Source organism: Callionymus lyra, chromosome 2 (genome assembly GCF_982586985.1).
Source record: "Callionymus lyra chromosome 2, fCalLyr1.hap1.1, whole genome shotgun sequence".
Classification (NCBI taxonomy): domain Eukaryota; kingdom Metazoa; phylum Chordata; class Actinopteri; order Syngnathiformes; family Callionymidae; genus Callionymus; species Callionymus lyra.
Genome location: NC_141819.1, coordinates 23,188,388 through 23,209,295, shown reverse-complemented (window position 1 = coordinate 23,209,295; position 20,908 = coordinate 23,188,388). Strand labels below are relative to the sequence as shown.

At 39.7% G+C, this 20,908-nt stretch overlaps 3 protein-coding genes and 2 non-coding genes across 11 annotated transcripts; all 5 read right to left on the bottom strand.

Annotated features, from left to right (window-relative positions):
* Nucleotides 1–2,552: 2,552 nt before the first annotated feature.
* On the bottom strand, nt 2,553–2,666 carry LOC148086023 (U5 spliceosomal RNA). The gene has a single exon (XR_015710612.1). It is a non-coding gene; the product is annotated as a U5 spliceosomal RNA (small nuclear RNA).
* Nucleotides 2,667–3,203: 537 nt separating this feature from the next.
* On the bottom strand, nt 3,204–3,317 carry LOC148086022 (U5 spliceosomal RNA). Its single transcript, XR_015710611.1, has one exon. It is a non-coding gene; the product is annotated as a U5 spliceosomal RNA (small nuclear RNA).
* Nucleotides 3,318–4,029: 712 nt separating this feature from the next.
* On the bottom strand, nt 4,030–12,240 carry st6galnac1.1 (ST6 (alpha-N-acetyl-neuraminyl-2,3-beta-galactosyl-1,3)-N-acetylgalactosaminide alpha-2,6-sialyltransferase 1, tandem duplicate 1). 2 transcript variants are annotated; one of them, XM_087784160.1, is made up of 9 exons: nt 12,090–12,240; nt 11,803–12,016; nt 10,843–11,005; nt 8,968–9,130; nt 8,195–8,333; nt 6,896–6,999; nt 6,231–6,314; nt 5,151–5,250; nt 4,030–5,081 (listed from the first exon to the last, which is right to left on the bottom strand). In XM_087784160.1, exons 1-9 carry the CDS (start codon nt 12,188–12,190, stop codon nt 4,905–4,907), a joined length of 1,245 nt encoding a protein of 414 aa, XP_087640286.1. In that variant the 5' UTR covers nt 12,191–12,240; the 3' UTR covers nt 4,030–4,904. The 2 variants fall into 2 exon arrangements, with proteins under 2 accessions (XP_087640286.1, XP_087640287.1); XM_087784161.1 differs by having other exon boundaries at nt 4,968–5,081; nt 8,191–8,333.
* A 207-nt stretch (nt 12,241–12,447) lies between these two features.
* mxra7 (matrix-remodelling associated 7) lies at nt 12,448–16,564 on the bottom strand. 2 transcript variants are annotated; one of them, XM_087784163.1, is made up of 5 exons: nt 16,168–16,564; nt 14,947–15,054; nt 14,814–14,847; nt 14,629–14,734; nt 12,448–12,817 (listed from the first exon to the last, which is right to left on the bottom strand). In XM_087784163.1, the coding sequence occupies exons 1-5, from the start codon at nt 16,435–16,437 to the stop codon at nt 12,703–12,705; spliced, it is 633 nt and encodes a 210-aa protein (XP_087640289.1). In that variant the 5' UTR covers nt 16,438–16,564; the 3' UTR covers nt 12,448–12,702. The 2 variants fall into 2 exon arrangements, with proteins under 2 accessions (XP_087640289.1, XP_087640288.1); XM_087784162.1 differs by having other exon boundaries at nt 14,814–15,054.
* Nucleotides 16,565–17,597: 1,033 nt separating this feature from the next.
* On the bottom strand, nt 17,598–20,169 carry srsf2a (serine and arginine rich splicing factor 2a). Of its 5 annotated transcripts, XR_015710524.1 has the most exons (4): nt 19,646–20,169; nt 19,106–19,445; nt 18,367–18,445; nt 17,598–17,997 (listed from the first exon to the last, which is right to left on the bottom strand). XR_015710524.1 is itself a non-coding variant. In XM_087784158.1 (3 exons), the coding sequence occupies exons 1-2, from the start codon at nt 19,978–19,980 to the stop codon at nt 19,118–19,120; spliced, it is 663 nt and encodes a 220-aa protein (XP_087640284.1). In that variant the 5' UTR covers nt 19,981–20,169; the 3' UTR covers nt 17,598–18,873; nt 19,106–19,117. The 5 variants fall into 5 exon arrangements, 3 of the variants coding, with proteins under 3 accessions (XP_087640284.1, XP_087640285.1, XP_087640283.1); XR_015710523.1 differs by having other exon boundaries at nt 18,367–19,445; XM_087784158.1 differs by having other exon boundaries at nt 17,598–18,873.
* Between the last annotated feature and the right edge of the window lie 739 nt (nt 20,170–20,908).

Genomic DNA, 20,908 nt, shown 5'->3' with positions numbered 1-20,908 from the left:
ATGCCTTTGTTACATGTATTTATCATCGACCGTCTGCATATTTATGTATTTTAATACAACAAGAAATGAAGAGATGTGGGAATTAAAGAGGATCCATCAAGAAATAGACCCTGAAAAAAATACTACATTAATCCAATTTCAGAATACTTAATAATAGTCAAGTTGATACTTGTTCAAATTATAGTGACTTTAATGTATTTAATATATAAGGTAAGGTAAGGTAAAACTTTATTGATTTTTTAATTAATTGTTTTTTTTCCAATAGCCAGCAATTTTTCATAAACAATAAAAAACAATACATAAAAAATAAAATAAGAAGAAGAACATAAAGAGAAAGAACAAGATGACACAATCTAAGTCTAAAGATAAAGACAAAGAACATAGATCAAAGAAAAATAACAAAGACAAAGGATACAAAGACTAACATAGAACAGAACATCCAGATACTCTCACTCCACTCCTGCCCCCGAACTCAGAATTGTACAATTTAATAGCCTGAGGAATGAATGAGTCCCTGAGTCTATTTGTTTTGCACCTGGGTAGGAGCATTCGTGCACTCATTCTCATTCTGCTTCTCTGCTCACTGATGACGGGCTGGTATATATTGTAATGAATTAAACTGAGAAAAATCTCTAAATTTAGGAAAATGATGTCACATCACGATCTGGAGTTTATTATCCATGTTTTTGTTTCTTCTCGTTTAGACTATTGTATCAGTTTATTTTTGTGTCTAAACAAGAAGGATCTGTCTCGCCTGCAGTAAATACAAAACGCTGCAGCGAGAATTCTGATCCGCTCAAGTAGAAGAACTCACATTTCTCCGATCCTTAAAACTCTTCACTGGCTGCCAGTTTCTTTCAGGATCAACTTTAAAATTCTGGTTCTTACTTTCAGATCTATTCATGGTCAGGCTCCTCCTTACATCAGTGATCTGATCCAGACTTACACCCCAGCTCGGGCTCTGAGGTCTGTGGATCAGAATCTACTGATGGTTCCTGAACACGGTTCAGGACCAGAGGAGAGAAATCCTTCCAGACTGTTGCTCCTAAGCTTTGGAACGATCTTCCTCTCTCTTTGCGCTTGATGATCTACTGACTCCTTCAAGAAACATCTTAAGACGTTTTTATTTGTCTTTTTCCCTGATTCTCTGGGACTCCTGTGTTTGTCTTATGTGTCTCGGCCTTTTAAAGCATGTATTTTTAACTGTGTATTGTTTAATTGATGTTAAACAATTGTAAATGCACTTCTTGACCCTGCTCTAGAAAGGCACTTTACAAATAACCTTTACTTACTTTACTTACTTACTTCAATGTGAAGATAAGCACACAGATTACTTTCATTAACAAAGGACTAACACCACCATTAAGTTCAACAAGCACGAATAACGCGAACATTTTCTTTCCATCTATTCACGTAGTGATATTGTGATCTAAAAAAAATGTGGCGCCACCTGCAGGCAAACAAATAGCTTTTATTTTGAAGGCCTGCAACTCCACCGCCGGTGTAACCGCGTCTGTCTCCGTCTGACCTGACGCAGTGATTTCGTATGTGTGTGTGTGTGTGTGTGTGTGTGTGCGTTCCCCTCCTCCCTCCTTCCGGATCAACGCTAGGGCGGTCACGTGACCTGTCACACAACTGATGTGTGTCACGTTTTCACCGGGAGGAGTTGAGGGACGATCCGGGGGAGGAGGGAGTCATTCAGTCCGCATTAGTTAATGGTCAGGACGCGGCGTCCATCTTTACCGGGGATTATTCTTTCATATGGAATCCTGTCTTCCACCCCAGGGTCTTGATTTAGTAGAGGTTTGGAGTCAGTCCACAACAAACTCAGCTGAGATGAGGAGCAGCGCCTCGAAGTCTGAGGCCATGGTTATCACCATGAAATAATTGTAGGGTTCCAGGAGTAGACGTTCTGCACTGAGTCTGGTTCTGCTCGACGTCTGTGTCTTTTATCAGCGTCGTTGTGATTGGCTGGGATCGGTATTTTATATTATTTACCTAGTTTACTATTTCATGAATAATAATATATGAAGTTTATATATTAGACGTTAATATTCTATATTAAATGTTATGTGTGTATATATATGTTTTTACAGTACAATAAAATAGCTGATCTTCTAATAATGACTAATAGCGCCACCTTCAGGTTGAAGACGAAAATGAGTCAGAGGAACAGGAAATACACTCACAGGAATAAAGACACACACACACACGATATAAGCGACAAACAACTTCAAAGCATCGGCATCATCCGTGAGAGCAAAAGTTGTGAGGATTCACCGGATGTTGAACTATAGTGGCGGAAATCCAAATGATGAGAAAATAAAACGACGCATCTCCGGATCTGTTCTAAAGGGGTTCGATCTCATAACCGTCGTTGTTGTAGTGCTGAGAGGTTACCTGCAGATGTCGCCAGAGACGCTCTTTTTGTCACTCGGCTGGGACTGTAGTTCTGAGTGGGGTTTCAATGATATCGCGAGACTAGTTATATCTAGTAGTAACTATTACTTCACGTGTTTTGAATAATTGCTATTTCTTTGAACCAGGCAGGAAGCCCCGCGTGAGCAGGGCATCAAAAAATTGGGAAAGACTCTTGTTGTTCCTCTCCACGGAAATCTTTAGTAAAAGGCGAAAGATTTATACGATCTGAAGAGAAACAAGAGTGTACTGAGGAGTCAGAGGACCGAGGACCAGAGCCTTCCAGGACCACATGGATCATAGTGACGGCGCGGGACCCAAACTATCTCCAGGACGTTATAGTAGTTACACAATCAATGAAGTCTGAATAGAATCATCTGATGAATAAACCAGTTCATGTTATTCTATTTAAACCAGCGAGTTTACCAGCAAATCCTTGTTAGACGGTCAGCGCTGGCGCTAAATGCATCATGGGAGTTTGCTTCCTACTGGTCGTCCTTCCATTTCCGCATTGAGTTGGAGTTAAACTGTAACGTTATTTAACTTTTAAATGGTTGCTAACAGTTTTTCACTAGAACTCGACATACTTTCAGCAATTTTTTAATTTAAGTCGAGGTCATCCACGTTTTCTCTTCCAGTTGAATAACAACATGTCTGCACAACTAAACAACATAGAGTAGTTAGAACAACATGACGTGTCGCTGTGAGATGACGTGTGCAAAGCGACAGAACTAGTTTAACGTACAGCTCAGCGTGAGTTGATGTTTTCTTTAAACCAGGCAGGAAGCCCCGCGTGAGCAGGGCATCAAAAAATTGGGAAAGACTCTTGTTGTTCCTCTCCACGGAAATCTTTAGTAAAAGGCGAAAGATTTATACGATCTGAAGAGAAACAAGAGTGTACTGAGGAGTCAGAGGACCGAGGACCAGAGCCTTCCAGGACCACATGGATCACAGTGACGGTGCGCGACCAAAATCGTGCGTGTAAGAATTCTAAGTACTTACACAATCCATGAAATAAAGAAATACATCTTAGAGTGAAGAAGCTAATATTTGAGCGTTTTTAAAGGGAAATGATCAATTCACTTGTCTTGCTTCCGAGCGCGATGCATCATGGGGGTTTCATTCTCCCAGGCATTGTTTGCAAATTTCTCTTTCAATAAAAACTCGCACTTATTTAATTTCACCGCCCTTAAGCGCCATTATTCGAGTTAACGTTTTTAGATGTAAAAGTAGATTACTCGTTATTTTTTGTAAGGTTTAAACCAAATTAGCAACGACTTTATGAGAAAACGGTTCGGAAGGGAGGACGTGAACGCATCAGTACATTCTTCGCTTTTTACTCAAGATTTATACGATGTGAAGTGAAAAGAGGTTAAGAGAGAAACAAAAAGAGTCTTTCCCTATTTTATCTTGTTATAAATAATGAAGAGAATATTGAACCCGCCATATATTCACACAAGAGTTTATGAAATTAACTAATTACTCGTTGTTTTAATTGAATTACGTCCAAAATATGTTTTACAATGTAATGCTATTTTACTTCTTTATCAACACCTTCTATTTTGCAATTAAAGTCACGTCTAGCATCATGTTTTATTGAGAGCCCACAAATACAAAATGAAAGAATAAAGGTTGAAAGAAAAACATTGTCATTGTTAAAATACTAAAACAATACACACAGTAAAACACACTTTCAAACCAAAGATATTCTGTACAGCACATTTAATGATAACGCAAACATACTACATGTTTTTTTTAACACGTATGTTGCAGATGCAACCGTTTACCTATTATCATCATACTTACAAAAGACACTCACTTGAAGGTCTATTCATATATATTTATATACAATGTATTTTAATATTTTATTTTAGTTAGTTAATATTTTTTAATTCTACAAACGCACAATTGCCTGAAATGTCTTAGCTTAAAGAAACATGTGCTCATCTTTGTTTTGTAAACAATTCCCAATAATACTTTTTAGTAAACATAAGGCACAGTATGGTATTCTCTACGAGCTGGAACTGTCGTTATTTCATTATTTATCCTGTTATTCTAATATTAAACATTTCATTGGATGAGTTTACATATTTATTTAATATAATGTATTCTCTGCCATCACTATCTCTATGCTAACTGATGAGTTGCATGAAAAAGGCTTCGAGTTGAGAATAAAAAACTTTTTTTAAATATATTGATCGATATTCCTTTATTCATCCCTCATTGGGGAAATTGAATTAAAAAACAGATCCTATCTTGGTTTCCATACTATCCAAGCTAAAATTATAATTAAATATTGGATTATAATAATAATCACAATTATAAAAAGTATTGATAAGCTTTCAAAAGGAACCTATTTTTTTTTAGCAAAAATTGACATATTTAAATTGCTCTTCAAATAAGCTTACGAAATTGAAAGCTTACTGAAAATTCATTATTAATAAAACACAAGTAAGTACTGTACGTGACCTGCCCTTGTAACGACTTTAGCCCGTTCGCTGATAAAGTTTCATAACGTTAGTGTCATGCAACTTTTTCCACATGTTCAGTTCCAGCATGTAGTCGTGGTTGGCGTAGAAAACTATTTTTGTTTTAACATGTTTCTCGACGTAGTAGTTGGAGTATTTCCTGAAGTCCTCGGTCATGAAGCCGTAAGCGTGCACCTGAAATTAAATTAAAATACGAGCGTAAGCTTCAAAACAGCTCGTAATATAAACAGTGGAACGACTCACGATGTCACAGGTTTGAATTGCTGTGAAGATGGCGAAGGCTCCATTCGTTGGCCTGACGATGGCCCAGTATTTCTTGTTCAGATTTGCAGACTTTAGGAACCTGTTGGTGTTTCATTAAAACATAAACAACCATAATATGAGAATAAAACTATACGTTTGAAGGAATTCCTCAGACAAAGAAGGAGATATGGAAACATATTGTTTATTGTGGCGTGTCAAACACACAAGGAAGTCTTCAGTCAGTCTAAGTAGCAAAATGTGTATTTACCAAACCGTAAATAACCGTAAATATGACTTTGATCAATGTTTTACATCCTTAGAGGTTCGATTTAGTGTTTGTTCCTTCACCAAACACTCCCGTCAACTCATTTTTACTCCTATTAGAAGTCTCTATATCAGGCGTGGGCAATTATAATTCTTCAAGGGCCACATTAAATTATGTGAATGTTGTTGGGGGCCATCAAGCAAAAAGTAAGACGAAAAAATCCCCCCAAAAAGGGACATTTGTCATTAGGCCGTGACATTTATTTCGCTAAATAAGCTGCAATTTTTATTCTTGTATATATTAGTTTAATATGTTTTGAGGGATTAATATATACTCGAAAAATGACACACAGAATGGTAATTGGTGTTATGTTGAAATGTAAATGAATAATAAATACAAAATACATTTGTTAATGCATTAGAACCATTTATACATGATCATAGCACTTTGCTCAGGTCTGCTCTATATAATTGTTGACGCCCATAATCTCACACTGATATATTTATAGATCACCATCATGAGAACATGAACATTAATCTGTTCAATGTTGATACAACCATCTGGTGGGTCACATAAAATGACTCTAACCTGTTAGTTGTGTATGAATAGAAAACAAAAAAGTAGATCGATTTGACAAAAAAACGATCAAAATCAGAAACTTTATAAACACAATGTAGGATTTATTGTGGATGCAGTACGGAATAAAAGAATGAAATGAGATTACACACAAAATAAGCAATAGAAAATCAGAACCAACTTAACTTCTAATGAAAAATCAGTTTCTCTAACAGACGAGTTGAAAACACAAGACTCACCTGTTGCGAACATATCTGAGAAAGTCCTGGTGAAGGACATAGAAGTTGGACTCGTTGTACTTTCCGGAGTAGTATGTCCTCGGCCTGGTCAATCAAAGGAAGCAAACTTTCATTAAATCGGCAAAAGTTATTCTGGCATATGTAGCAGGAGCTAACCCCCATTTTATTGTAGGTCTATTTTGCCTCTTATCTCTTTGTATTATTAGTTATATCCTCAAAGTTAAAACAGCACTATAGGACATTTGGAACATCTTTTTCTTCTCTTGTTTTCCTTCATGATTAGTTGCATCTTGAATATTCATGTATTACACAGTAAAACCCCGTAGCTATGAAAGTTTTGACTATGAGTACTTTGAGTGAGCGATAAACCAGTTCATCCACATGACAATTATTTACAGCAATGAGCCGGAGAAGGTATTTGAATTGATTTCCATTTTGGCTCACACCTTTTCTTCAATCTTGCATAACTCCGCTGACATGGAAGCAGTTTAATACGCACATCTTCCGACATTAATCTCGATTAATCAACCACAGGTGATCAACTAGATTGATTGTCTTGATCGATGGAAAGAACCAAGAACATATATCATTGTCTGCCTCAACATCTAAACCAGACCTGTACTGAGACTGTACTTCACTTTTGCTGCAGAAATAAAGATAATCACCGCTTGTTTTTGTATGGGCCGTTGGTCACTCTGTCTCCTTTCAGAAGACCCTCCAGCCACTGGAAGTCTCTCATCCCCTCTGGTATCAGCACATACTTGATGCCCTGTAAGATCAAACAAGGCTTTTATTAAGTGAGAAAAGCTGCGTTGGTTCACTCCCACAGTCCAAGAACATACGGGCAGAGTTTATCTGCAGTTGAGGGTCTATGATTTGACCAGTAAAGCGGTCAAAACTGGAGTCCGTTCCGGGCGTTCCAACACGCCATCACTGCCGGGTCTTAATACTTTGCTTTGTGGAGATAAATGGTCAATGCAGAGTGTCACGGGTCATTTATTCGCCGCTTCAAGTCAAACAAAATACAAGCTTTACGATCGATCGTACGCACTTTCTCCCAGCAAATCTACATTTCAATAGAATAGAATAGAATAGAATAGAAAAGCTTTATTCATCCCCAGAGGGGAAACACACTTTCACAACAGCGCAGTTGAAAAAAAAATAAAGTGCAAGGAAAAAAGAAATAATAAAAGAGATAATACAAAATAAAATAAAAACGATCTTAAGAATATACAAATTATTTACAAAATTAGAAATTTGACACTATTAACAAAATAAAATAGAATAAAAATAAAATAAAATAGAAATAAAAACGGAAAAAAATAAAATAAAAAACACACAAGAAGAAAAACACACTACAGATTAGCATCAGGATATTTAAAGTAGAGAGTTAAATATCCTGACACCAGTTGGGATGAATAGCTCCAGGAAAAACGGTCTCGAACTGTAGAAACATCGCTATATTTAAGGCAAATTTCCGGGCAGAGAGGTCCTCCCCCTATCGCCCTATTGGTTCCTTCAAACTCACTGTGCCAGGATCCCTTGTGGAGATTCCTTCCTAATTTGTTTCCTTTCTAATCATTCAAATGTTCTTGGGTGGTTCTTGGTTTCTGTCTTCTAGTCCCCCACTCACGGGTGTGTCCCGCTTCGTTCTTTTGATCCACGACCCAAGGTGTGAAAGGGCAGACAAACAGACGTTTTAAATAACCGGTGTAGTATCTCTAATTCTGTTTCAAGCTTGTCTTGAGACAGTGAATCAGTCTGAGTGAAATGTTGATTGTGAATGTGTATTCAAACGTTTAAGCTCTTAGATGAAGCGAGTAATTTATACTTTATATTTTGATTATCTTTTAGCGTTAATTTAAGTATGGCGTATGTGTATAGTGTATAATAATTTTTAATCTAACACCAGGGTGCTCTCTACCTCTCGCCCCAGGTAGCTGGGTTGAGCTTCACCAACTCACTTCATCGTGTGGAGCAGCTTTGTAGCCGTACTTCCGCAGCAGATAGAGCGAGGTGGTGATGGAGTGAGCCGTGTGGACGTACACCGATGTTCTGTTGCCAACGTCCTCTTCGTAACCTTTGACAATGGCGCCGTTCATCCTAGATAGAGACACTTCCATCAGTTCTGCAAATATTAATGCACGAAATATAGTAATACCTGATTAAAAACATTGATTTGAAAGCACGAAAAGCCATTTGAGAAGACACAAATGGTCAAACAAAAAAGGCATGTCATTGTTTTTTAGGAGAAATGTGTTGTTTTTTTATCCAGCAGGATCTAAACAGCTCTTTAATTTCTCTAATAGTTTTTCTTCCAATACCCCTAAGAAAACAAGACAAATGCAGCGTTTTCCAGCGATATTCCCACCTCCAGTTCCACAGTGAGAGCACAACTACAAGTATATCATGGTTAAAAAAAATGTGACTCTTTATAACACAAACACATGTTTTATCTTTTTCATTGGAGTGTTTTCGAGTTTGCTCAAGGGCATGGTTGATTTAAGATGTAATTGACATCAATGAAGAAGAAAAAGGTTCAGGCTGGAAGTAAATTCTTTCCCTCCTTGAATAAACGTTAGTTAAACAAACAGAGAACGTTCAAAGTGTTTCATCCTGCTTTGTGACATGAGTACACAAATTGAAGGATGAGAGCATCATCCTATGGCACACAACTATTGTAGAGAAGGTCAGGTGGGACACTTTATGGTTCACCTCAGCGACTCCTCTGTCCTACCTGAACACATAATCGTGGGAGTCGATTTCTTTTCCCATCCCGGATCCGTTCAGGATTCCTGCCGTGCCGACAACCGCGCAGCTGATGCAGCCGTCACTTCCTGGGCGAGGAGATAGAAGCGGCTCCTTTGGTCTGTGGATCATCTTGGCTGAGGCCATCACATCTGAGAAGACAAACCAGGCTGTTTATATAAACCCAATAACTAAGCTTTTATTCTCCATTATTTCCTCCATTTCACCACCAACTTATAGTCAACTGGTTGATCTCCAAACTGGCTTTTTTTTCCATCTGAATTTCACAACTACAGACCATATGTCCCTGTCCAAAATGTTGGATGGGTGTGTCATCTTTAAACAACCGTGTCACTCTTCTAAACTCTCACCTCCTTCTTGATACACTGCAAATCTATCATCTGCCATCTTCAGAATCCAACACCAGACTTTGATCTGAATTTATCTGCAGGAATTTCATTTCTAATCCAAAACATGACCCTAGGTGTTCAAGCACGGATATGGATCAGTCTCCATGTCTGAAAACTCAAAATTTTAAGTTCCAGTCTGTCTTGAAAAAAGGGATGGTGACAACAAGTTACACAATCTTGGCGCATACAGGTGGAAACTGGGTGTTGTTCTCCTTTACTGTGTCATCCTTTGTTCATAAAAAATAGTTTTTCACATCACGTGAGGAATATTACATAACAAAGCGTGCTAATTCAGTGGCATGGCAGCGACCAAATGTCACATAACATCTGTGGGGTACTCTTCAATACTATCAGTAGAAGAATGTACTTGGAGAAACAATAGAGGTCAACTACGCAGGTATTAAAGTGCTATGTGTGTGTAATTTGAAATACTTTTCAAATATTGGAATGTTTGGTGAATCAATTATTTGAACAAGTCAAAATTAGCTCTTGAACTTATTGACCCTCAATATTCACAGCTCTAAGTTATCTGAGTCCTGTCCAGCTTTTCTAAATCTGTCTTGGACTTCACGTAATAAAAATGTCATATACATACAGTATATATTATTTAAACCATACCGTTTCAAGTGTTGTAAGTTAACTCCACAGTGTTCTAAAGCTTTACCATAAAGTGCAACTCATGTGTTGATTTAAGTGTATCTTAAATATATGTCGGCCCTTTATTGCTCTGTATGAGTCTGTTTGTACAAAACTCTCTTTACATTTAAATGTTTACATTAGAATGTGTTTAAGCTCCGCCCACTGAAAACACTTCCTGGAGAGAAATCTTGTTTACGATAACCACGCCCACTCTGCTGTGATTGGTCAAGCATCGAGTGTTATCACTGCGTGTCATCAATTCCAGAAGTCTCCACCTCCAAGGGACTCGTTGTATGAACAATACACGACAGGATTATGCCAAAATGGACTCAGCTCTCGTAACCTCTCGTTCGCTGAGATTTCAGACGGGGGAGAACTTTATAAATGAATAACTTCAAAACATGGTCATGATGAGAGACTTGATTTACTGCATCTTGGAGAGGAAGACTTTAACATTTGAAACATGTGAGTTGGGCCTTTGAGCAATAGAATGTGACCTTGAACAGCTGTAAAATAGAGGATCGAACCATCTAATTGACACCTGATATGCATCTGAATCACTGGTACTACAATATAATGCACTTTGTCCATCCTGTAGCATTCCTAGCTTACAGTCAAATGCACAGAAGGAGCCAATATGAAGTAGAGATTTTATTTTTTGAATCTAACTCAGTTGTGACTGTTTGTTTGCACGAACCATGGCACCAACGAGGAATGTACAAGCTTAGAACGAAGCACCATCAAACACCTTTGATATCAAATCCTTTGTTTATCACTTTATTCGAAAACATATTCTTAACAGAAAACTTACCTACCATCATACTTGAAGCCCATGAACCCGAAAGGGCTGTTGAAATGTGACAGCCTGTTCCACTCTTTCATATCCAGGCTGTCCTTGTCCATATACATGCGCATGTTGGGAATAAAAGACTTCCTGAAACTCTCGTCTTCAGCATTACGCAGTGACTGGGAACATGTCTGCGAAGACAGTGTTTTTGTTCAGAGTCAGAATTAGAAAAGCACTTAGAGAAAACATTGTCAATAATGTTTTCTCATTTTACTCTCAAAACACATTTGTGGCAAAAGTGCCCTTTTTTTTAACCTGTTTCTACAGACGTGACTAAATGATTGGAGCGTTCTTGTTTTCTTTAAACAATGTTTCTCAATCAAGTTAGTAACCTATGAGTGTATCATGTGATCAACAGAAAGCAAATAAAACATGGAATGCCTAAAATCACTGTTCTTGTCAGTACAATGTCATAACTATTGATGTAAGAACTTAATAAACATAAAAATGATTTCCATGACAAAAAGCTTTAGTAAGAAAGGACAGTTGATAAATTAAATATGTATTTAATATATGTGTTTATTATTTGATCCCAATTGTCTCTCTTAAATATGATAAATGAATTGAAGATAAAAACCATAAGCTAAATGTACTTTGCAAAATAAATAGACTCGTTCATCTCTGAGTGAAGCGCCTCAACTGTTTTCAGCCGCTTGCATCTTTTCACATTGTAAATGTAAAAGAAGGTTTATATAGCTTCAGGTTAATTTGTGACAAAGGAATGCTCCACCCTGTGAAGGGTTAACGGGGAAGTTGTTAAATAAAAACAGTCTTGAAAAGTGTACTGAGGTTTGTGTCCAGGATGACGTTGGTGCACCAGTTTTAAACCTCGCTGTAAAAAAAACATCCTTCAAGATCAAATTAATCATGGTTAGTGTGTTAAATATGAAGCAAATAATGATTATTTTTTGCATTCTTTGTTTCTTACCGTCTGTCTGGGCGATGGGTCCAAATTGTATTCATCATCGAAATCCCACTCAGGCATCTTAACATAGCCCGCCACGGTCAGCGGTGCCATGGGGGTCTCGGCTACCGTTGCACGTTTCTTTGCTGAGGTCAAAGACTTATAACTTGTGTAGTTCTCTTCTACCGCCACCACTTTATCTAATAGAAAATATCTGATTTGCTTGGACACAGGCCAGCTGAAACAAAGAAAAAGGCCGTCAGGTGTAAGTGTCATCCATGAGAGGAGCAGGTTACCTGAGCGGAACTCACCGGGTGGTCTTTGACGAGTCATTGCTGGACAGAAAAGACACTATAATTCCTAAGGTGAGTAAAACCAGCAGTACGAAGAGGCGAGTTACTTTAGGTGGCATCTCTGACAGAACCAGATCTCCTTCTTCAGGCACTTCAGTTCCATTTGTGCTTTTAACTATTCCACACCTTGTCACCAAAGTCAGGTGGGCGGGGCCAGAACAAACAGGACACAATATGACGACTGCGTACTTTGCTGACACGACGCAAATCAGAATCTTTATGCATGTTTATGTCATCCCTCAAATGAAATAGACCTGCCCATTGTGACCAACTGAATCAGTACTATTAAGTTCAAAGAAGCAGTTCTACATGGAATTCATGTTCAGTTTATTCATTACACTTGACAAAAAAAAGAGTGAAAATAAAATAGCTGATAACATACATACAGAGTTCTTTATAAAATTGCATTTTATTACAATAATGAATTGATGAGATAAAACAATAATATTCAAACTACGATTTATCAAGGTAAGCCACCCGCTCGTGTTACAACACTAGGCAGTACAGTTCCTGATGCGATGGAGTTAGAGTCCTTAGATCCTGCTACTGGTGGCGAAAAGAACACGGAGAATCAGATGGAATACAGTCTGAGCTGCTCCTCAACGTCACCGTCGGAGACATCCCCAAATGTGTCTGTGTTCTCTTTCAACAGCTTAAAAATGGCCGCCAGCTGCTCGTGCTGAACCCTAAAGATGGAGAAGAAGTGTGCTGTTAAAGAAGTTTAAGCAGGACCAGGCTTTTTTTTTTTTATAACCCCTTAAGTAAGTAAGTAAGTAAGTAATATTTATTTATATAGCGCTTTTCGAGACCAGGGTCACAAAGCGCTTTAACAATCAAAACAATACTCAAAACAGTACATACTTCAAAGATCAAGACAACACCGAGAACAACACAGGAGTTCGAGAAATTCAAGGAAAAGCCTGAACAAATAGAAACGTCTTAAGATGTTTCTTAAAGGAGTCAGTAGACTCCATCAAGCGCAAAGAGAGAGGAAGATTGTTCCAAAGCTTAGGAGCAACAGCCTGAAAAGATTTCTCTCCTCTGGTCCTGAGCCATGTGCGTGGAACCATAAGGTAAAAATCCTCCAATTATACTAAAAGATGTGTCCATTTGAGTGATGTTTTTTGGGATTTATCGAGAAATACACACAAGCCGCTCAGAATTTTGGTAAAATGTATCTTTTCACACGAATATATAAATGATGTTTGCATAAATAATACAGTTCTATTCAACCTAAATTGCTGAAGGGCCAGACTTCTACTGAAATAGCAAAGCTAAGTGTCTCTTCATGTTATACTCACACAAACCACATGGGAATGCTCAGGCATTGCTATTATGTATATTACTACTATAGCCTTACTTCAACTTTAAATAAAATTGAATTGAATTGAATTATAATGGAATTGAAAAGCAATTTGTGTCGCGCGATAAATCTTGAAAGTTGTTCAACAGACAAAGCTAATTGATAGTTTGGCTCCAGACAACCTGAAGTAAATGTTTTATATATGATGTGGGATGAAGAAGGATTATTGAAGTAGTTTGTGTAATCTAGTTTTTTTGCATGTAGTTTTATTACTTGTGTTGACATGTGAATAGTTGATATCAGATCTTAAATAAAACTTTTTTTTATGATTATGTTTGTACAGAGAAATGTATCTTTACATGTACCAGACATTAAGAACAACAAGAAATTGAAGAGGCACTCTCATCATTTTATACACGACTGTAGTTTAACTTTGTGAGGCAACACGGTCTCCCCCATGTGGCCAAACGGCGTCATGTCCTGAGAGGATTAAAGGCGATAAGTGGAGACTATCAACACCTGAAGAACGCTGAGAGGTCACCTGCTGACACGCCTGCACAGGGTTCGTTTCTACAAGCTTGACTTGATCATTTCACCTCTTTTGTCCAAGTAAAAATGCATTTGCCAAACAAAGATAAAAATGGATAAAAAATTTAGTAAAAGTAATTCACAATTACAATCGGGTTAAGTGCCTCCTAAAGGTGTTTTTTTAAAGAAATCTTAACCACTAAACAATAAGCTTCAGTTCAGGAGAAAATCCAGGGCAAATAACAACTGTTCTTAAAAAATCTAACATATGGCTGTAACATATAGCAAGGTTAGGTAAGATCCTATGGTCAGACATTTCTTAGTTCTTAGAAAACCTGTTACATGATGTTGGCAATCATGTCTCTTTTGTGAGACATGCCAACAAACACACGTGTAGACGGCGTTGGCAATGTGCGAGGGGATTGAGAGGATGCGTCTGAACTTCACTCTCGGTAATTAGACAGGACACCTGAACACCACGGCAGGTTCGAATCAGCCGTTGGTTCTTGTTCATCAACTCGACGCCTCTTCAGTTCTGGTTGCTAACGGTTACACGCATCGGTCAACACTCCCAGCAGAAGCAGGGCCGGTGCTGTATTCAGCGGGCGGTCATTGGTCACGGTGCTAATGCAAAGTGTAAATGCTTGGCTGAACAAGTGTGTGTACCTCTGCTCCTCTTCCAGCTCCTCTTTGGACATCATCATCTCCAGATGGTGTGTTCTGGACTTCCCAGGCAGGTACTTGAGGTGCTGATCATCTTCTTCCACTTTCTCTGTTGGAACAGAACAATCAATTGTTGACAAAACAAGAACTGTGAGGCGACGATGGATGAATCGGTCCGTGCAGCTCACCGGTGATGTCTGGGCTCTCTGTTGCGCCCTCATTCTGCGGGGAGGAGAACGCACACTTGAGAAGCTCTTCTTCAGAGAGCCCAATGAAGGAGCGACGACCCCTTCCCGACGAGGCATCGGACGACGAGTCTACCTCTAGGCTGGACTCGGGTCTGGGGATGGACACACTAGATGTGGAAGATGAGCGGTCCACTGGCGGGGCTGGAGCTTCACTGGGAGTTTGGGAAAAAGCTTCCTGCTCCTAGAATTAAGATGGGGAGGTTTACAGGGTTCATGACTAGCTATCTTCGTTCAGTTCACTGGGTAACAACTATGAACGAAGAGACCAAAATCGTTGGTTTCTTTAAGAAGACGGACAAACTGGACTCATTCTGAACAAAGAATGCAACATCTACAGGAGAGAAACAGTCTCTTGGTATCTTCCTAAAAGTTAAATACACTTTCTATACATATATATCTATAATATTTATACAATATTTATATTTATTTCTCTTTGTTCTTGTTCTCATTTTATTTTCATTTATTTTCTATTAATAATTGCTGTATTTGCTTTAGCTAATTGGAAACAAAAACAATTTCCCGGAGGAGACCTCCTGAGGGATCAATAAAGTTATACCTAACCTAACCTAACTTTCAAGCGGTGTGTCAAGTCATCCTACTCATGACACCAAAGCCGAGTGTCTGCGTCTGGTCATGTCACATAAAGAAGATATCACGCGTTTCTTTAATAAATCACTAATGACACTTAATTTTATTTTTCCACTTTGCATCAGAAATCAAAGTCTGATTCAGTATCGGGGAAGCGACTTCTCAGGCATGTAGTTTAGCCAAGAAGTACTTGGACCAAACTTATATAATAAATATTTGTGAGGTTTTTATCTTTTCAGATAAGAACATGTAGGTTGAGTCTGTGACTGGACGTATATCCAACATCATGGGTGTTCTGTTAAGATTACCTTTATGTCCTCCTGGGGCCACTGTGTAGAAGAGAACTGCTAGGGAAGTTCATTACATAATAATGGAGAGTTTAACTACTGATTAGAAACTTTAATAAAGGTAATCTGGGAGACATATATTCAACAACATGTTGAATAATACAAAATAAGAGGGGAAACTTATAAGATCTAGATTCCAGTGTTTATATTAATTTAAAAAACATCTTCCGAATAATTAGTTTATATTAATTGTATTGATGTCTTGGTTTATAAAAAATATTCTATAAATATTTCAGCTGAACTATTAACATGGTTTCAGGCAGTTCTGAAATAGAATTAAGATTGTTTTGACTATGGCTTACAGGCTATTAACACACTTTGAATAGATGGGAACGCAAACAAAGACGAGGGTCACTCACTGACAGTACAGACTTGACCACATCCCAGTGGTCGTGAGCGCTGCCGCTGATCTCAGACCAGTTGGTCTTGTCCTCCTTCACCTGGCGCGGTGCGTGACCGTTCAGTACCGCCGGCTCTTCCTTCTCCACGGAAGGCGTGTCTTCGTTCCGTTTGAAATAGCTCCGGTTGAAAAGGTCGGCGGCAGGCGACGAGCCGTTAAAAACCGAGGTTGCGACCACTAAAGCCAGCAGCGTGAAGATAACCGCGAACAATAAAAAAGTTAGATCCATTTCTGCGGATGGATACAGAAGAGTATGCGTCGCAATCCGTGTCACTTCGCCCGCATGGATTCACGGACTCCTCGCCATGTCGTTAATGATCCTGTAAACACTTAACGAGGAGCATCTATGAGCTCGAGTGGGCCAGCTGGACGTCACATCCTCTGGTCCCGCCCCTTCTTCAGTGGACCCGGTCCATCTCTTGACCGCCGCGTCAGGTGGGCTGGCACAGAGCCGCAACGTGCACCGCCTCTTTAATCTGATTAGCCGGGTCTGCGCCGCCCACGCCAGGACACCAGAATAGGACTTGTGTGCAAAGGGTCAAGCGGGGTTTAGTGATGGCTCTCGCAAAAAAGATGCAGTCAAACCACCACAAATTGTGTTGTTACTTTTCAACTTAAAATATTAAATTTTAGTCAAAATGTTTGGTGGTCGACTTGTGACCTGCACCGGTAGAGGTCTCCCAGAACAACCATAGAAAGGCAAAGAGGTCATGAATAGCATGAACATATATTTTATTAGAAAATATCAATTTTCCTGGTCCTTCGAGAAGAGTGGCAAGGAAGTAATTTAAATTTGTAAAAGAGCTCCCATCACGGACCATGGTCACAAAGAGTGCGCCTTGGTACAGTCCTTGTGCTCGGACACTCACCCGACTGGAACGAACATCTAAAACAGGGCACTTTGTTTTTGATCCAACCAAGTGCAATGCAACGGCAGTCTGGTGTTGGTTGTATCAGCTGAAACCTCATTGGTTAACCTGTGATAATGCTTCATCCGATGAGAACTCGTTTGCTAGACCCCATTACAAAAAGATGCTATACTGCTTTTTATTTTTTTAATCGTTTCTATATTTAAAACTTCCAAATTCCTCACACATCTGAAGATCCAGAGGCATGATTAGCACTGAAGACTTGAGTTCAGAAAAGTAAAGACTTTCCCCTACAGGCTACAATTATGCACACACCCACGAATGCTTGAGTGGCATGTTTAAAGCATCAAATGACAGGTACTACTCAAACTGAACAAGCTTTGGGGCAAAACATGCCCCAGACATTTCTGTGGTCCTACTTATTGGACCCAAGTGCAGTCCAGTGGGTTAATTCATGTCACTCATACAGCCAATATTCAACATTGGGCACATTCAAAACTTCCAAGTAAACTCAATGGGCTTTAAATTGACGACAAAACTTTATTAGCATTCAGCTGAAGCAAATACATGACACCTTGAAGATCACAGGAATGCAATACACAAAAAATGTTTTTAAAGCAGATGGAACAGCTTTAAATTTGAACCCTTCACTGGACCAGAACCAGTTTGATCTGCATTAACCAAAAGGGAAGACGGAGGCGGGAAAAGTTGTATAGAACAAGAGGAAAGGGGGTCACATGACAGAGGATGGATGATCTGCCACACGTGTGAGATTTTACAAACCGGCAAACAGCAGCGGAGGGTCGAGCCCCGGATCGGCTCCGGGTACTCTGCACCGCAACACGCCACACCATGTCACCACCGCACTGCACCGCACCTTAACAGCTAACCAGCATTACTCAACTGCTACACAACTGCGCCTAGTGCACAAAAGATACACAAGAAAGAGGGTTAGAATCATAGAAGGCAATTGAGTCAGAAAGAGATTTGACAGAGAGGGCAAGCAAAAATGGTTTTTGAATGTTACTGTACAGGACGTATACAATGATCTGTGATCGTGCTGAAAATTCCAGACTCCCGTACGTCAACTGAAAATAAAAGCTCTTCTGAACAGTTTCAACAGGGATTTCACTAAATAAAAACTAAATTGCTTAAAAAAAGATTTATTGGTGACAAAGAGGCTGAACATAAGGACAAATCCCTTTCAACATGCTCAAAAACCATCGATACAGAATTTAGTTGGGTCTTGAGTTAAACGTCTAAAATATTTTTGACCAAGTTCCAATAACCTTTCAGTCTGGATTCTGGGAAACTGGAGATTTCTGAAGAGCAACTCCTGGTAGTTTTCAGCGAACGTTGATCTCAGATCTAGAAAAAAGAGAACAAGAGTCAAATCACAGAACAGAAAGAAGGAAAAAAAAGCCCACCATAATCTCAAATCTAACCTGATATGGGCATTAAAAATCTATATATTTTTTCGTTTACTAGCCCTCCGCCAAGCCTCTGAAGAGACTCTTACACTCGGGCACATATGTGGAAAAACAAACCTTGGTGTCCGCGGAGGAAATCACAGGTGAGAACAGCTCAGCATCTACGCCTGTGATCCCCGTGAACGTACCTCACCACACCACCTCAAACACCAACTGACAGCCCGAACCAGCGCCATGGCGACCTGCTCCTTAGCAACTGCCAACGCTCAGCAACAGGCAGGTCACATGGGCGGGAAACACACTAACTGCTCTCACACTGCCACAACCCCATCTCCTGCTCCACTCTTTGCAAACAGGAGTCAGCAGCTTTGAGGAAAGAATTCCATATTCAGGTGAACGTGAAGCAAACCACCCACTTATTTTATACTCAGGATATATTTCCACATTATTATTTTAGCTGTGTGAGCATAAAAATTCAAGTCAAACCAGACCGTCAATTCTGCTGAGGCAGAACTAAACATTATCACTTGTAGTGAGAATTTTTTTTGGGGTAAAAACAAGTTGTCAGCATAAATAACCATCCCGTTCCCATGTGTACCGTGGTATCAAGTCAGGGCTCTGCTCCGTTGTCCGCCGGGGATTTTGGTCTGCTCTTGGACTTGGACCTTGACCTGGAGGCTCTGTTAGATGTCGGGGTCCTGCTCCTGGACTTGGACCTAGAACGGGACCGGGATCTTGAAGGAGACTTTGTCTTGCTTCTCCTTGGCGTTCTGGACTTTGACTTGGACTTGGACCTTGACCTGGATCTGGAGTAAGAGCGAGACCTGGAGCGGCTGTAGCGATGGCGGCTCCTAGACCGAGATTGGCTTCTGCTCCTGGAGCGACTGCGGCTTCTTCTTCCTCCTCCACCTCCTCGGCGGCGTGGGCTATCCGATCGACTACAAGAAATACAGAGAATCCATTTAAAATGACCGCTAATGTTTTGACCGATATTCGACGAGTGTGACGTAACATAACAAACATGACCTCCATTTTGATTCTAGGAAAGTTCCACTTTGAAGAACTAGTTCTCACAAGTCCGTTAACGGAAATTATGTTTTAAACAACCTACAGCTAATCACTAAAAAAGCATCATTACCCTCCATATCGGCGTGGTGGTCCTCCTTTCCGGCTGTACATCGAGTCTGGCGGTCTTCCGTAGCGAGCCATCTGGACTCGAAGCTCTCGGCCGTCGAGGAGCGCGCCATCCATGGCGTCCATTGCGTCTTCTGCGTCGCGCTTGTCGAGGAACCGCACAAAGGCGAACCCGCGGCTCTCCTTTGTGTACCTATCCCGGGGGATGTAAACATCACCTACGCGGCCGTATTTCTCAAAAACTCGGCGCAGCGTCTCCGGGGAGGTTCGGTAAGTCAGATTGTCCACCTTCAGCGAGGTCATCCCCTCGACGTCAGGCGGAGGCCTACCGTAACTCATGTCTTCCGCAATGGTGGAAGCCAGCGAGACAAATATTAAGCTTAAGTTTGAGTCTGGATGTGGGCTTAACGAACGGCAACACGAGAGTTAGATTTGCGCAGAAATGCAGAAGTAAGCAGTAAGGTTCTCTTGAGACGACACGCTGCTCTGCTACTACACTGACGCCACACGTGAAATGGCGGCAATGAAGCTTCCTTTCTTCCTTTCTTTGCTCCCTTGGTGTCTTCTGCTGATTGGCTGGTCGCTTCTCCGAGTCGTTCAAATAAATACGACATCGCCCCTAGCGATTAGGAGTTGTATAGGACACTGGTTCTTGGCCGATGCATGTTACAAACTGGAGCACAAACCTCCATTAGCTTTATATCTTCTTTCCACATGTTTTTTTTTCTTAACGTTTTATTGTCAGAGTCAGAAACGTTTATTGCCAGTGCTGTAAACACAGCATAGGGGTTCTTGTGGTGGTAGTACAGATGAAAAAAAAAGAACGCACAAAATAAGCAATAGAAAAACAGAACCAATGATACATGACAATAAAGTGTTCTTGGTTTAGCTGTATATGCAACTATTAAGAATATTTGTGCTGGAAAATTGTTCTCTGCTGACATGTGACACTGAAATATCAATGGTTAGAGGAAGGACTTTGCTATGATTTCCATAAGATATATATAGACATCTCTTTCCACATTTGTTTTAACCCATAGCTAAATAAACAGAAATGTGTACTGTTAAATAATCCAAGTTCAAGTTCTTTTTATTGACAAATATGTATGTATTAAGACATCATAAATGAAATTGTGGTCTGCTCTGACCCACGATGCGAAACATGAATACTCTTAAAACAATTAAAGACTTAACATTTAAAGACTTAAACAGACATTAATTAAGACATTTAAGAAGAAAAAAACAAACAACCAAATGAAATAAATAA